This window comes from Danio aesculapii, chromosome 25 (genome assembly GCF_903798145.1).
Source record: "Danio aesculapii chromosome 25, fDanAes4.1, whole genome shotgun sequence".
Lineage (NCBI taxonomy): Eukaryota > Metazoa > Chordata > Actinopteri > Cypriniformes > Danionidae > Danio > Danio aesculapii.
Genome location: NC_079459.1, coordinates 3,141,331 through 3,156,575, shown reverse-complemented (window position 1 = coordinate 3,156,575; position 15,245 = coordinate 3,141,331). Strand labels below are relative to the sequence as shown.

Genomic DNA, 15,245 nt, shown 5'->3' with positions numbered 1-15,245 from the left:
AAATAACTGTGTATTTCATGTCCTTAATTTGAATAATAATCATATTATTTTTAATTTTTGTTATTTAATTACAACTTAATTTTATTATATTAAATATTAATATTATTATTTTACTTTTTTATTTTATTAAAAAAAGAAAAGAAAAAAAAACAGAACAAAGCGGTTGTAATAAGGGTCACAAAATCAAGTCACAATACATTTGAAGCACATTATTACATTTACAATGACATACTCGGTCCATTTTTGCCAATACTTGTTGCACTTTTGAATCAAGTCTTGGGTTAAACATCAGTCTCTCCATACAGTGCATTTCCTTTACAATTCCTATCCATTGAGCCCTTGTTGGAGGATCAACCTGAAACCATTTTGGAGTTTTGGCTTTTCTGCTACTTACCAAAAGTATTTGAAGTATTTGTCAGTAGTTGGAACAATTGTTTCAAGGTATGATGTAATAAATGAGTAGTCCTATTCTTCTATTATATATATTTATATGATAATTTTTCCTGTGAAGGTCAAGATTCGAATTATTTGAATTATAGATGTTATCTTATTACTCAATGTAGATTTCTCATGTGTTTTTGCACTAAAAACGTTCAATAAAAATATGTTTGATTAAAAAAAATAAGCATCGGTCATTTTCAACTGGTACAGATGTAGCAGAAAAACCCATGTTTGCATTTTCTTCTGTCACTGAACATTACTCTAATGAGGATTAGACACTAAATAATGTCTTACACATACAAATCGGCTGAGAATTTAAAAAATAGTAGTATTCTGGCTCAGAGAAAGAGATGAATCCTGTTTTTGTGGCAGTTTTCTTGCTGACTAAGGCTGATCGTACAAGATTTCATCTCTTACAAATGGCCATCGAAAGCAAAAATGGCATAAAAATGCATGTCAGATTTTGTAAGAAAGTGGAACATGCTTTATTTCTGGAATATTCAGCTCAAAGCATCTTAAAAACTATACCCTGGTTGTTCTGCTTTCATTTCTGAGCATAAAACAAATGCATGAGAGTAAAACAACTGGCTGAAATTATCAGTGAGTGATTAATCATCATATTACATTAATTAATTGCACTGTTATTATCTTAAAATGGTTATTAAAAGTCTGTTATTTACCCGTGGAACATGTTTTACAGCCGTTACCGCAGTCGATGCATTCTTGTGTGTCCGGGTCTTGAACCTGACCTGTGGATCAGGAAATTGCATGAGCGTTAGTCATTTTGTATATTAATAATGCATGATTGTTTATGATTGATAATTAGTTTTTTTCTTGAATTTGACTGGATGGGTGGATGAGTGGAGTTTCCATTGTTAAATTACTTCACAGAGGAATACGTATTTAATTAAACTTTCAGGGAAAATGGTTTTAAATATCAATTCAAAGAGTATAATGCTCATTTTACAACTCCCCTAGAGTTAAACAGTTGAGTTTGACCATTTTTTAATCCATTCAGCCGATCTCTGAGTCTGGCAGGAGCACTTTAGCTTAGCTTAGCATAAATCATTGAATCGGATTAGACCATTAGCATCTCGCTCAAAAATCTCAAAAAATAATTCTGATAATGTTCCTATTTTAACTCTTCTGTAGTTACACCGTGCACTGAGGCGGAAGGAAAAGAAAAAAATATATTTTCTAAGTCAGTATATCTAGGAACTTAATAAATCAGGCAACTAGTTTGTTTCCATTGTTATAATCGTTCACAGAGACATACAATTTAAGGGAAACCTCAGGGAAAATGGTGTTAAATACAGCCGGAAAGAGTATAATGCTCATATCACAGCTTTTAAACCATATTTATTTTGACCATTTTTTAATCCATTTAGCCAATTTCCAGGTGTGGCAGGAGCACCTTTTGTCTAGCTTAGCATAAATCATTAAATCGGATTAGACCATTAGCATCTCACTCAAAAATCTAAAAAAAAGAGTTTTGATAATGTTTCTATTTTAAGCTGAACTTTTTCATAGTTACATAGTGGATTACACTACTATTTTCTTCATCAATAAATCTATAATCTATACTCTCATTCTTGTGTAATAATCAGGCAACTAGTTTGTTTCCATTGTTAAAATCATTTACAGAGGAATATATATTTAAGGAAACTTTCAGGGAAAATGAATTAAATATCAATTCAAAGAGTATAATGCTCATTTTACAACTCCCCTAGAGGTAAACAGTTGACATTTACCATTTTTTAATCCATTCAGCCGATCTCTGAGTCTGGCAGGAGCACTTTTAGCTTAGCTTAGCATAAATCATTGAATCGGATTAGACCATCAGCATCTCGCTCAAAATTCTCAAAAAAGGAATTCTGGTAATGTTCCTATTTTAAGTTGAACTCTTCTGTAGTTACACCGTGCAGACAGAAAAAAAAATTCTAGGAACCTAATAAATCAGGCAAAGAGTGTTTCCATTGTTATAATCCTTCACAGAGGAATACATATTTAAGGGAAACCTCAGGGAAAATGGTGTTAAATACAGCCGGAAAGAGTATAATGCTCATTTCACAGCTTTTAAACCATATTTATTTTGACCATTTTTTAATCCATTTAGCCAATGTCCAGGTCTGGCAGGAGCACCTTTTGCCTAGCTTAGCATAAATCATTAAATCGGATTAGACCATTAGCACCTCGCTCAAAAATCTAAAAACAAAAAATTTTGATAATGTTGCTATTTTAAGCTGAACTCTTCTGTAGTTACACCGTCTACTGAGGCAGACAGAAAATGAAAAAGGTCTATTTTCTATTTCAATATATCTTGGAACTTAATAATCAGGCAGCTAGTTTGTTTCCATTGTAATAATCATTCACAGAGGAACATGCATTTGAGGAAACTTTCAGGGAAAATGGTGTTAAATACAGCCGGAATGAGTATAATGCATAATGTTTTTATGTTGAGGTCATGTGACTGTGGTGGAGTTTCCTTTTAGCCTATGTCTATCTTTTTACTTGTGGCAACTCTATTTAAGGGCGTCACGGTGGCTCAGTGGTTAGCATTGTCACCTCACAGCAAGAAGGTCGCTGGTTTAAGTCCCGGCTGGCTGGGCCAGTTTGCATTTCTGTGTGGAGTTTGCATGTTCTCCCCTTGTTGGCGTGGGTTTCCTCCGGGTGCTCCAGTCGCTGTAGTGTAAGAGTGTGCATGTGAGAGTGTATGGGTGTTTCCCATTTCTGGGTTGCAGCTGAAAGGGCATCCTCTATGTGAAACGTGCTGGGTAAGTTGGCGGTTCCAATGTGGCGACCCTTGATTAATAACGAGACTAAGGTGAAGGAAAATGAATGAATGAATGAATTTACTCAAGCTTTAGGTTTATATAAATGAGGTCATTTGTGAATAATATTTTGGTGGAGAAATATGTGATAATCATTTGACTTTTGTTGGAAACTTATTTTCTGCAATAATCCAACGGAAACTGTTGTGTTTTCAGAACAGAATTGATGTGCATTTACAGACTGACCTGCGAAAATACAACATTGGGTCTTCTGTTTAAATTTACACTCCACTTTTTTCTGCAAACAGGCTCATTTTACAACTCCCCCAGAGTTGAACAGTTCAGTTCTACCATTTTTTAAAATCCATTCAGCCGATCTCCGAGTCTGCCCTTTTAGCTTAGCTCATACCTGCCAACTCTCCCGCTTTTCCCGGGAGTCTCCCGTATTTCAGACCCATCTCCCGTTTTGTTCGGTCTCCAGGAAATCTCCTGGAATTACACCCCCCACCCCCTTTGATTGCCGGCCTTGGTAGTACTGACCAGGGACCACGCTCTTCGGTTTGCTTCTCGCCCCCCGCTCCCCTCCGCTCTTCAGTTCGCCAACATGCAGATATTATGGCTAGGAACTGTACTCTTATTCTGGTGTAATAGTCAACTTTGCTGCAGTATCATGGCTAAAGCAGGAGCAATAATCTTACACACTATTTCCTATGTCTATTCTGGCAACAGTTTCTATTTCCGCGACAAAACAACAGCATAAACTACTAAGACAATGATTACTTCAGGTACTGATTATGTGCTTTGTTCAGTGTAAAATGCTACCATCATGAGTTTGAACACCGTTTTACATGACACTTACTGACATACAGTACAAACGGCTTGAAAATGAAGGTCAGAACTGCGATTCAATGCAAACCAACAACATCAGTCACTCAGCCTCTGTACTTTTAATAATGTTAAATACAGTTGATATCAGAATTATAAGCCTCCCTGTATGTTTTTCCCCAATTTCTGTTTAACGAAGAGCAGGGGGTTTTTTTCAACACATTTCTAATCATAATAGTTTTAATAACTCATTTCTAATAACTGATTTCGTTTATCTTTGCCATGATGACAGTGAATAATATTTGACTAGATATTTTCAAGACACTAGAGTTCAGCTTAAATTGACATTTAAAGGCTTAACTAGGTTAATTAGGCAAGCAATTAACGATGTTTTTTCTGTAGACAATCAAAAAATATATTACTTAATTACTAATAATATTGACCTTAAAATATTTTTTTAATAATTAAAAACTGCTTTTATTCTTGCCGAAAATAAATAAGACTTTCTCCAGAAGAAAAAATATTATATGAAATACTGTGAAAAATTCCTTTCTCTGTTAAACATCATTTGGGAAATATTTTTAAAGATTCTAATAATTTTAACTGTGTATTAATTGGATAATAACCTTTACTGTTTCGTTAGGAGTGTAGTGACTGGTATTTAAATGTTTCTGTCATGTCGCGTCATAATTGGTGCAGAATATTGTCGTGTGTGTTTTAGAACTATTGTGTAAAGCACACAATATCACACAGCCATCGTTCTGTAAACAAACCTGTATTAGTAGCAGAAAGACACTCACCAGCTCTACACAGGACTGTCAGACAGACGCCGCTTTGCAGCCGGTATCCCTCTCTGCATTTAGCACACAATCCGGCATCAACACAGATCTCGCAGTTCGACATGCACGGCAGACAGGTGTACTGCTCTCGGTCCGCATAAAACTCTCGTGGGCAGTGAAGTCTGCAGTGGCCCTGATATAGAAAGCGCTCCTTTCCATCTTCATCTGAAATAACCACAAATAACACTGACCATCAAGCATCCAAGTGACCTTAAAGGGGTAGTTCACACAAAAAAAATGCAATTTCTGTGACCGTTTACTCTTGAGTTAGAAGATATTTCGAAAAATGCTTGTCAATTGCGACCATTGACTATTGAAAACGATGTGTGCAAGAAACCTGCATTCTTCAAAATATCATGAGGGAGAGTAAATGAGGTCATTGTCATGTTTTGTGAACTATCCCTTTAATATAATGATCTAAATACAGAGATCTGTAGTGATCTTGAATATAAAAGCTTTGTTTACTGCATTTTAAACGGCTATTAACACCGATATCTAATCAGCCAATCACATTTCAGCAACTCTGTGCATTTGAATATGCAGACGTGGGCAAGATGATCTGCTGAGGTTCAGTCTGAGACTAAAAATGACTTTGGATGAGGTATGGAGGGTTTGAACACATAATCTGAAGAATGCTGGAAACGGGTAACCATTGACTTCCATACTAAGAACAGAAAATACTATAAATATAAAAGTCAATGGTTACAGGTTTCCAACATTCTTCAGAATATCTTCTTATGTGTTCAAACCCTCCATGAATCATCCAAAATCATTTTAGTCTAGTGTTTTTTTTGGTGAACAAGCCCTTAAGCTGGTCATGTGCTAGTCTTAAGCAACAGCTAGTTACTAGCTTAAACTAGCAGCCATGCTTCAAAACATACAGCATGTGCTGGGTTTTTTCAATGAGGCTGTCAGAGGGTTTGAACACTAAAGGAGATATTCTGAAGAATGTTGGAAACTGGTAATCATTGACTTCCATGGTAAGAACAAAAAATGCTATGGAAGTCAATGGTTACAGGTTTCCAACATTCTTCAGAATATCTCCTTTAGTGTTGAACAGAAGAAAGAAACTCGTGACGGGTGAGTAAAACATGACAGAATTGTCATTTTTGGGTGAACTATACCTTAAGATGGTCATGTGCTAGTCTTAAGCATGAGCTACAGTAGCTTAAACCAGCAGTCAAGCTTCAAAACACACAGCATGTTCTGGCTTTTTTCAACAGGGCTGTCAGATAAGAACTGGAAACTGAGGTTTCATCAAAATATAAGTGTTTAAGTTTAGACTTACACTTCAGGTTATGTGCTTCATTGCTAATAACCTATATTTCCCTCTGATATTGGCAATAATTTACAGTTAGGGTTAATAAGGTTTAGGTTTGGACTGCATTGATGTTCCAGGATGTTGAGGAACATGACTAACTCTGCAATATCAGGACGTGCAGGTTTATAACATAAAACCAAGAGTATTAAAATGCTGTGCTTCTCTACACCCTGATGTTTGAATGGATGACTAGCTTTCACTTAATAAGTTACTGTTTTATCACAGCGGTCAGGAGTTATTTTGATGCGTGAATGAATTTTGAGATTGTGTTTTGTTTTGGAAGCAATGATTTTAGTAAAAAGGAAGTGTGTTGGATCGTTTTGTTTTAATTAATGCAATACATCTGACTTGTGAGTATTTGTAATTCTACATTTGTATTTTTATTTTCTTTACAGGAGCAAAATACTGATTGCTTTTTTCCACATTATTGTAATGTGAATTTTGAAGTATTGTATTTAAAGGGATAGTTATTATAATTATAATAAGTAATAATTATTTAAGTAATAATAAGTAATAATTATTTACTCACAATTTACTTGATTCAACCATTTTTGAGTTTACCGCTTTTCTGGCAACCATTGACTTCATCATTGAACTCGCTTTATTAGGTACACCTGTCCAACTGCTTGTTAACGCTAATTTTTAACCAGCCAATCACATGGCAGAAACTCAATGCATTTAGGCATGTAGACATGGTCAAGACGATCTGCTGCAGTTCAAACCGAGCATCAGAATGGGGAAGAAAGGGGATTTAAGTGACTTTGAACGCGGCATGGTTGTTGGTGCCAGACGGGCTGGTCTGAGTATTTCAGAAACTGCTGATCTACTGGGATTTTCACGCACAACCATCTCTAGGGTTTACAGAGAATGGTCTAAAAAAGAGAAAATATCCAGTTCTGTGGGCACAAATGCCTTGTTGATGCCAGAAGAGAATGGTCAGAAGAGAATGGGCAGACTGGTTCCAGCTGATAGAAAGGCAACAGTAACTCAAATAAGCACTCGTTACAACCCAGGTCTGCAGAAGAGCATATCTGAACACACAACACGTCCAACCTTGAGGCGGATGGGCTACAGCAGTAGAAGATCACACCGGGTGCCGCTCATGCCAGCTAAGAACAGGAAACTGAGGCTACAATTCACACAGGCTCACCAAAACTGGACAATAGAAGATTGGAGAAACGTTGCCTGGTCTGATGAGTCTCCATTTCTGCTGCCACATTCGGATGGTCGGGTCAGAATTTGGCATCAACAACATGAAAGCATAGATCCATCCTGCCTTGGATCAACGGTTCAGGCTGGTGGTGGTGTAATGGTGTGGGGGATATTCTCTTGGCGCACTTTGGGTCTATTAGTACCAATTGAGCATCAGGTCAACGCCACAGCCTACCTGAGTATTGTTGCTGACCATGTCCATCCCTAATGACCACAGTGTACCATCTTCTGATGGCTACTTCCAGCAGGATAACACACCATGTCATAAAGCACGAATCATCTCAGACTGGTTTCTTGAACATGACAATGAGTTCACTGAACTTAAATGGCCTTCACAGTCACCATATCTCAATCCAATAGAGCACCTTTGGGATGTGGTGAAACGGGAGATTCACATCATGGATGTGCAGCTGACAAATCTGCAGCAACTGCGTGACGCTATCATGTCAATATGGAGCAAAATCTCTGAGGAATATTTCCAGTATTGTTGAATCTATGCCATGAAGGATTAAATCAGTTCTGAAGGCAAATGGGGTCCACCCTGGTACTAGTAAGGTGTACCTAATAAAGTGGCCGGCGAGTGTATAGTATTTGTTTTTCCTACAATGGAAGTCACCCAATAGTTACCGGTTTCCATCATTCTTCAAAACATCTTCTTTTGTGTTCAACAGAATAAAGAAACACATTAGGCTTTTGGAACCACTTGAAGTCAAGTTTAAATAGTGAGTAAATATTCATTTTTAGGTGAACTCTTCCTTTAATGTGTCCTTTTCTTGCAGGTCTATGACAAAAAATATGAACTGGACGTATTCTTGGCATGCTTTGTGACAGTAATGCACCGAAAGATTCAAAGCCACATTAAATGCTTATTCTTTCTGCAAACAAACACTAACAGATGAATCTCAGATATCGACATCTGCTCGTGTCTATCATGAACTCGTCTTTAAATAGAAACAGAAGCGCAGATCTGACGGACAGGGTTTTTCTCCAAGGCAGAGACACATAAACAAGGCCTACAGAGAGTGAACGGGCTCTTCTGGCATGGTTGTGTTGCTTGAACACTGCTGGATGCGAGACCTCCCCCTTCAACCGTCTCAGATTAAGAGTTACAGCACTTCAGGCGCTTGAAAAGAAGGGATGGCAGCCATGAACGCCTACTAAACACAATTCAAAGGTTTTTTTTTATTGGTTTGCTAATGGCTGGAGTATTCTGAATTCTCCAATAAGAAATACATATAAGTGCAGAGTAAAAGTACATAGTGCATGCAGTTTGTCGTTTTTGGAAACAACAGAAAGTTTGGGTTAGTGTAGTTCAATACTAAAAGGCTTCAGAGTATTCATTTAAATCTGAAAAGGATTGTTGAGTTGGGGCTGAGGTATTTTTTAAGCATGTACAAATAGAAAGATAGATAGTTTGTAGTATGGATATTATTCCCTGGACTCTTTTAACTACCTATATGAAAAAAATACTATAGTGCTTTTTAATCATACTGTAGTAAAATTTGTCTACTTTAATAAATCTGTGGTGATACACATCTATAGCAATATAAACAAAAGACCAAATACTGTAGTTTTCCACAAATATAGGGCGCATTACGTTACAGGATGTCTGGATCTGATCACGTGTTTGGAAATCGGGCCCGATCACGCAGTTTCAGACTCGATCGGAATCGGACGTTACCTCCTGATCACGAATATATACAGTTGAAGTCAGAATTATTAGCCCCCCTTTGAATTTTTTCCCAAATGATGTTTAACCGAGCAAGGACATTTTCACAGTATGTCTGATAATATTTTTTCTTCTAGAGAAAGTCTTATTTGTTTTATTTTGGCTAGAATAAAAGAAGTTTTATTTTTTTTTTAACATTTTAGGTCAATATTATTAGCCTCCTTTTTATACAGCAACTTGCCTAATTATCCTAACCTGCCTAGTTAACCTAATTAACCTAGTTAAGCCTTTAAATGTCACTTTAAGATGTATAGAAGTGTTAAGTGTTAAGAAGTATAGAAGAGTTATTAAGAGAACTTAATTTAACCTAACCCTAACTTTATTTTGTACTAATGTTAATTTGATGACACATTAATAGCACTTTATTAAAGCTATATTCACAAAACAGTCAAAAATCGAATCGAATTAAAGCGTGAATTCGCGAATAATCGATTCCTTCCGTTCTTCAAAATCACAGCAGGTTGTGGCTACTTTTTGGTTTAAAACCACCACAATTTCAACTCTTGCAGTAATTAAAAAGTGCGCAGGAGACTTTCATGTTTGAGGTCACTAAACAAACTCTCCTTTGAGGTAAAAGCGCTCTTTGTCATTTTGATAAATAGCGAGAGCGGCTTCATTGTTCGCCCGCGGCAGCAGCTGTGCGGAGGATACAATACTCGCCCGGAAAACCCCCTTTGTGGACCTGCACAATACGAGCAGAGATTCGCACTAGTCAACAGACAAAACAAGAGAAAAAACATTTAAGATGTGGTCATTTTACTTAATAATGGAGTTTAAGGTTTGTTTTATTTGATGAAATGTAAAACAAAGTAGGTCTACAGAACAGTCCAAAAGACGCATTCATGTTTTTTACATACATATATACATAAATAAAGCAATTTAAGGTTTGTTTTATTTGATAAAATGAAAAACATAGGCTACAGACAAGTCTAAAAATACGGATTCATACACATTAAAAAAAACTCGATGATAAATCACATACACACGCACTTACACACATAAATTACTCATTTCCATCATGGTCCTCGATATTTAAAAAATAGTTAAGCTAATCATAGGCTAAATGTTGTGTAAAAACAACATCAGCTCAACAATTCACAACAAAAAGACTCTCAACAGCAATGATAACCCATTATTTGACTTTTCTTCTGAAAATACTGTCAACTTAAATCACTTTAAAACTCCTAACCCTACATTTCAAACAACGAGCTAATATAGACCACAAAAAAAAGTTAGCCTACAAAGTGTTAGCAACAAAACTTAATCCAGCCTAATTATAAACAACCCCACATATTTACTGCTCCAAATGTATAATTCAGATTACATGAATTATCGTACTGTTTAAAACAATACATTTCAAGCAGGAGCTGGTATACAAAAAAAGAGTTAGCCTACAAAGTGTTAGCAAGAAAGCGTAGCCCAATTATAACCAACCCCACATATTTACTGCTCCAAATGTATAATTCAGATTACTTGAATTGTCGTACTCTTTAAAACAATACATTTCAAGCAGGAGCTGGTATACAAAAAAGTTAGCCTACAAAGTGTTAGCAAGAAAGCGTAGCCTAAATATAAACAACCCCACATATTTACTGCTCCAAATGTATAATTCGGATTATATAAATTGTCGTATTCGTCTCAAATTCGTATTGCGAAGTAAATAAATCGCTATTTAAGAATCGTCCATCAGCGCATGCGCATCGAGATGTCCCAACCAACAGATGCACCTGTTTGATTCGGATTGAATATAAGAGTCATTTCTTACCCAAAGCGCAGGTTGTGCACTCGAAGAGCTCATGTCCTTCACATTCGCCGCAGGTCGGGTGACACGAAACACACTGATTTTTCAATGGGAACTGTCCGCTGGGGCAGGAGAACAGAGAGGAACCGGACTCAATAAACCCGAAACCGCAAAGCGAGAAAACAAACAGCGTCAAACCGGCGTTCATCGTTTCGCTATGTTGTCCTGCGCATCTACTCGCCATACACACACATACACACTTTCTCTCACACACACATTCACACACTCACACACACACTGAAGTGGGTCAGTCCTGCGCTGCCAATGACAACGAGCGGCAGAAGCACAAAACTTGCCCGACTGGGTTGCTTTGCATGGGATTGGTCAACAGTGCGGGTCCACCCATTCCTGAGGTCCGGACTGGACTGAGGAAAACACTGATGTACTGATGATGAGGAATAAATCTCTGTTCCCACACACACATGTATAGTTGAAGTCAGAATTATTAGCCCCCTTTGATTTTATTTCTTTCTTTTTCAAATATTTCCCAAATGTTTAACAGAGGAAGGAAATTTTCACAGTATGTCTGATAATATTTTTTCTTCTAGAGAAAGTCTTATTTGTTTTATTTCAGCTAGAATAAAAGCAGTTTTTAATTTTTTAATATCCATTTTATTAACCCCTTTAAGCTATATATTTTCTGATAGTCTACAAAACTAACAGATGTATAGTCTACATCGTTATACAATAACTTGCCTAATTACCCTAACCTGCCTAGTTAACCTAATTAACCTAGTTTAGCCTTTAAATGTCACTAAGCTGTATAAAAGTGTCTTGAAGAATATCTAGTTAAATATTATTTACTGTCATCATGGCAAAGATAAAATAAATCAGTGATTAGAGATGAGTTATTAAAACTATTATGATTAGAAATGTGTTGAAAAAATCTCACCGTTAAACAGAAATCGGGGGAAAAAATAAACAGGGGGGTGAATAATTCTGACTTCAACTGTATACTACTACTATAAATAATACAGGTTTAAACAAAACCTTTATTTATGCTCATGCACAACTAAAAATAAACAAATATGAAGCAACACATGTTGAGCAAGTCCATGAATGAAAAAAGGACAATTTAATAATATTTCTGGTAAATAAACTAGTTTTTTTTCTGTAAAGCAACATAATTCAAAATAAACATTTTACTACAATAAAAAAACTACACTTTAAATAATTCATAATTAAGTTGGGATAATCATTTTGGCTAGTTTTGAAGAACAAATATTATTGTTATATTAATTTTCGCTAGTTTTGATGAGCAAAAAAAATAATATTTTATTTTATATTATATTTTATTTTATTTTATATTTTTATATTTATATTTTATTTTATTTTGAGTAAATAAAGGGCAAAACCACTTATATTTTTATGGTAACTAAACCACGCACACGCATTTGCCCTTTATTGGTGTCGCGATTCAATTCTATCCACAGCACCGCACACGTGCATTGGTCGAAATGTAAACATTTTAATAGTATTTTAATAGAAAACTGATTTCTAGTGATGGTTATAATTTTTTAAACTGTATAATATTAATAAAGGGAGACAGCTGGAGCTGGAGAGCCACGTAATTTTGGTCGAAGAGCCACATGTGGCTCTCGAGCCGTTCTGTTTAGAGGTCCTGCTCCACAGTCGTGTGTTTAGCGCTGTAATTAATGATAAATGAGCAGCAGAGGGCGACAGAGACACTATATTGACGAGGCAAAGCAATCTGCAATAGTCTAAAGCCTGCTTGCACCTGTAAACAATCCTGTGCTTTGTTTCTCAACTTTGGCAATGAAGCTAAATTAATTTACTTTAGAAATCTCTCTTTTTTTCAATAATATGCAAACGCAATCTGCAGAAACATTAAAGGTAAAGCAGGTGTTTTGCCTCAAAATACCAGAATGCTTCAGGTAAGCTCGATGCTTTGGATATCTGATTAATGACCATATTTTTGAAGAAAAAATATCTAAAAATGATCATGTAGAACTATGTATTTTTACAGGCATTTTGCTATATTTAAAACTCCATAAACAAACAAATACTTGAAGTAAAACCTGATAAAATTGGAGTAAACAGAATAAGTGTCAAGTACCACCCCTTTTCTGTTGATTGACATCTGAGAAAATGGCTGTTAGAATAGGACCAGTTCCTGGAGGGCCACAGCTCTGCACAGTTTATCTTCAACCACTTCCAACTCACACTTGCCCTCCAGGAATCCAGTTTGGAACCTATGGCCTAGGTAATAAAAAATATATATATATATAATACAAAAAAACCAACAACGGTAATAGTACGCTTTTAAATAGTGTTTATTTAGTTGCTGAAAAAAACAAGATTAAGAAATGTATTATCCAATGAAATAGACATAAATGAAAAAAAAAATTACATTCGGAAGTAACGTTTGTGTGACTTCTTCTTTTTCATTATTTAAATTCTGTATTTTATTTGATTTCAGAATACACACACACACACACACACACACACCACACACACACACAAATATTTTGCTAAAATGAGCTGAAATAACACAATTCTTGAGGTCTTTTGGGACAACTTAATAGTTTCATGTTCAATCCACCTAAATATGTTAAGTTAACTTAACTGATTTGTGTTGGGACAGTATAAATGAACTGTGGAACCAGGGGCGGATTTAACCAATAAGCAAGATAAGCAGCTGCTTAGGGCTCCAGGAAATCTGAGGGCCCTCAAATAAATACCTAGAACTATAAATTATAACTAAAAATTATATATAACATCATTTTCTGTCATATTTTGTATGTCGAGGGTCTAAAAAAAAATAAAGGTTTAATTTTTATTACTTCTGCGCAAATGTGTCCCCCACCCTCAATCATGGAGCAGTCCAGCAGTCAAATTAGGTACAGATTTAGTTTTAAAAATGTAAAAAAAATATATATTTATATATTTTATATATTTATATATAAATTTTATATATTAAATATAATTTATATATTTAATTAAAAGTATTAAAACGTAATTAAAACTATAAAAAAATTGTTCATATATAATTTTAATTGTGAATTCATTTTAAGAAAACAAATCATTTAAAAATGACAGGATGCTTTACATGCCGTTATTAATATTTTGCTTTAAGACAAAATATAGAAAAGGAGATTGAGAGATATAAGAAAAAAAACCCCGCAAAATAAACCAATTAACAATAAATTAAAGTACAAACTTTAAAACCCCATGGCTGGAACTGCTTAGGGCCCCCAAATCACTAAATCCTCCCCTGTGTGGAATCATGCATGATTGGACATAAAACAATTAAGTTGCCACACCCCCCATCAAAAAATCCCCAAAACGTAAGAATTGTGTCGTTTAAACTCAGTTTAAATTAGTAGCTTGAACAAGCAGCAAAAGTAATTTGAGTGTACCAGAGTAGGCCTCTACAACCAAATAAAACAGTGTAGAATATGCCAAATATTTCAATCAAATGTATTGATTTATAATACTGATCATATTGATTATTTCAGAATAACTGTTTGTTTATTTATTAGTTTGTTTGTTTGAATAATTTATTGCTCAAGAAGCACATTTTCTTTAGCTATTTAAGTTATTTATTAATAATAATTGTGTTTATAAAGATAGAAGTTAATTATTTTAAAAAATGGCATTATAGTAATAATTGTAGTAGGTTATTTGACTCTATCTGCATTTTTTTAAATTTAGGCTATTATTTATTTATTTATTTATTTATTAATTTTAATTTTAATATTTAATATTAATTTCAGAACAAATTATGAAATTCGGTAGTATTTTGTTGATGGAATATAATCAACCTCAAAATAAAAGAGCAGTATAAATACAGTGAATAATAACAACAACAGTAGCAATAATCTCATGCGTTTATACGAAACTGTCTCATTAATAGTCGTGCATTAAAATAAAATGAAGAAGTCCCCTCAGTTCAGCTGTTTTCCAGTGGTGGGCGGAGTCTGCATCTCATTAATCACGTCATTCACTAAGAGCGAGCGGGGGAATGTGGGCGGGGTCTGCCTCTCCTTTACGTCATTCGAGAGATGAGGTGGGCGTGTCTTCCTCGCCACTGCTGCATCAGTGAATGACATGAGGATGTGAGAGAACAGCGGGCTGGGCAGATGATTTCAAAGCCTTTCTCGAGCGGACTGATAAATATATGGACGATGAGGAATATAAGGACTGACTGAGGGAACGGTAAGACGCGTCTTTAATGCGTTATAAAGCTGCTGGTACGAGTGCTTGTATGAATCAGGGCAGGTGCACCTGTCTCCTGTACGTGCCCGGACCGCCAGAAGACGCATCTTGCGGGTATACAGTGTTT

The 15,245-nt window shown here is 35.5% G+C and overlaps 2 protein-coding genes across 2 annotated transcripts in view; one reads left to right on the top strand and one right to left on the bottom strand.

The window, feature by feature from the left end:
* Positions 1-11,224, bottom strand: part of LOC130219683 (proprotein convertase subtilisin/kexin type 5) — a 39,734-nt gene extending 28,510 nt beyond the window's left edge. The window contains exons 1-3 of the mRNA XM_056452137.1: positions 10,904-11,224; positions 4,838-5,041; positions 1,122-1,190 (exon numbers count right to left, since the gene is read on the bottom strand). Of these exons, the coding sequence (XP_056308112.1) occupies positions 1,122-1,190; positions 4,838-5,041; positions 10,904-11,123 (493 nt within the window). The 5' untranslated portion in view covers positions 11,124-11,224. The remainder of the gene's footprint in view (positions 1-1,121; positions 1,191-4,837; positions 5,042-10,903) is intronic.
* Positions 11,225-15,005: 3,781 nt separating this feature from the next.
* The window catches only part of otud7a (OTU deubiquitinase 7A), a 124,775-nt gene continuing 124,535 nt past the window's right edge, over positions 15,006-15,245 (top strand). The window contains exon 1 of the mRNA XM_056451862.1: positions 15,006-15,118. The gene's annotated coding sequence lies outside the window, so the exon portion shown is untranslated. The remainder of the gene's footprint in view (positions 15,119-15,245) is intronic.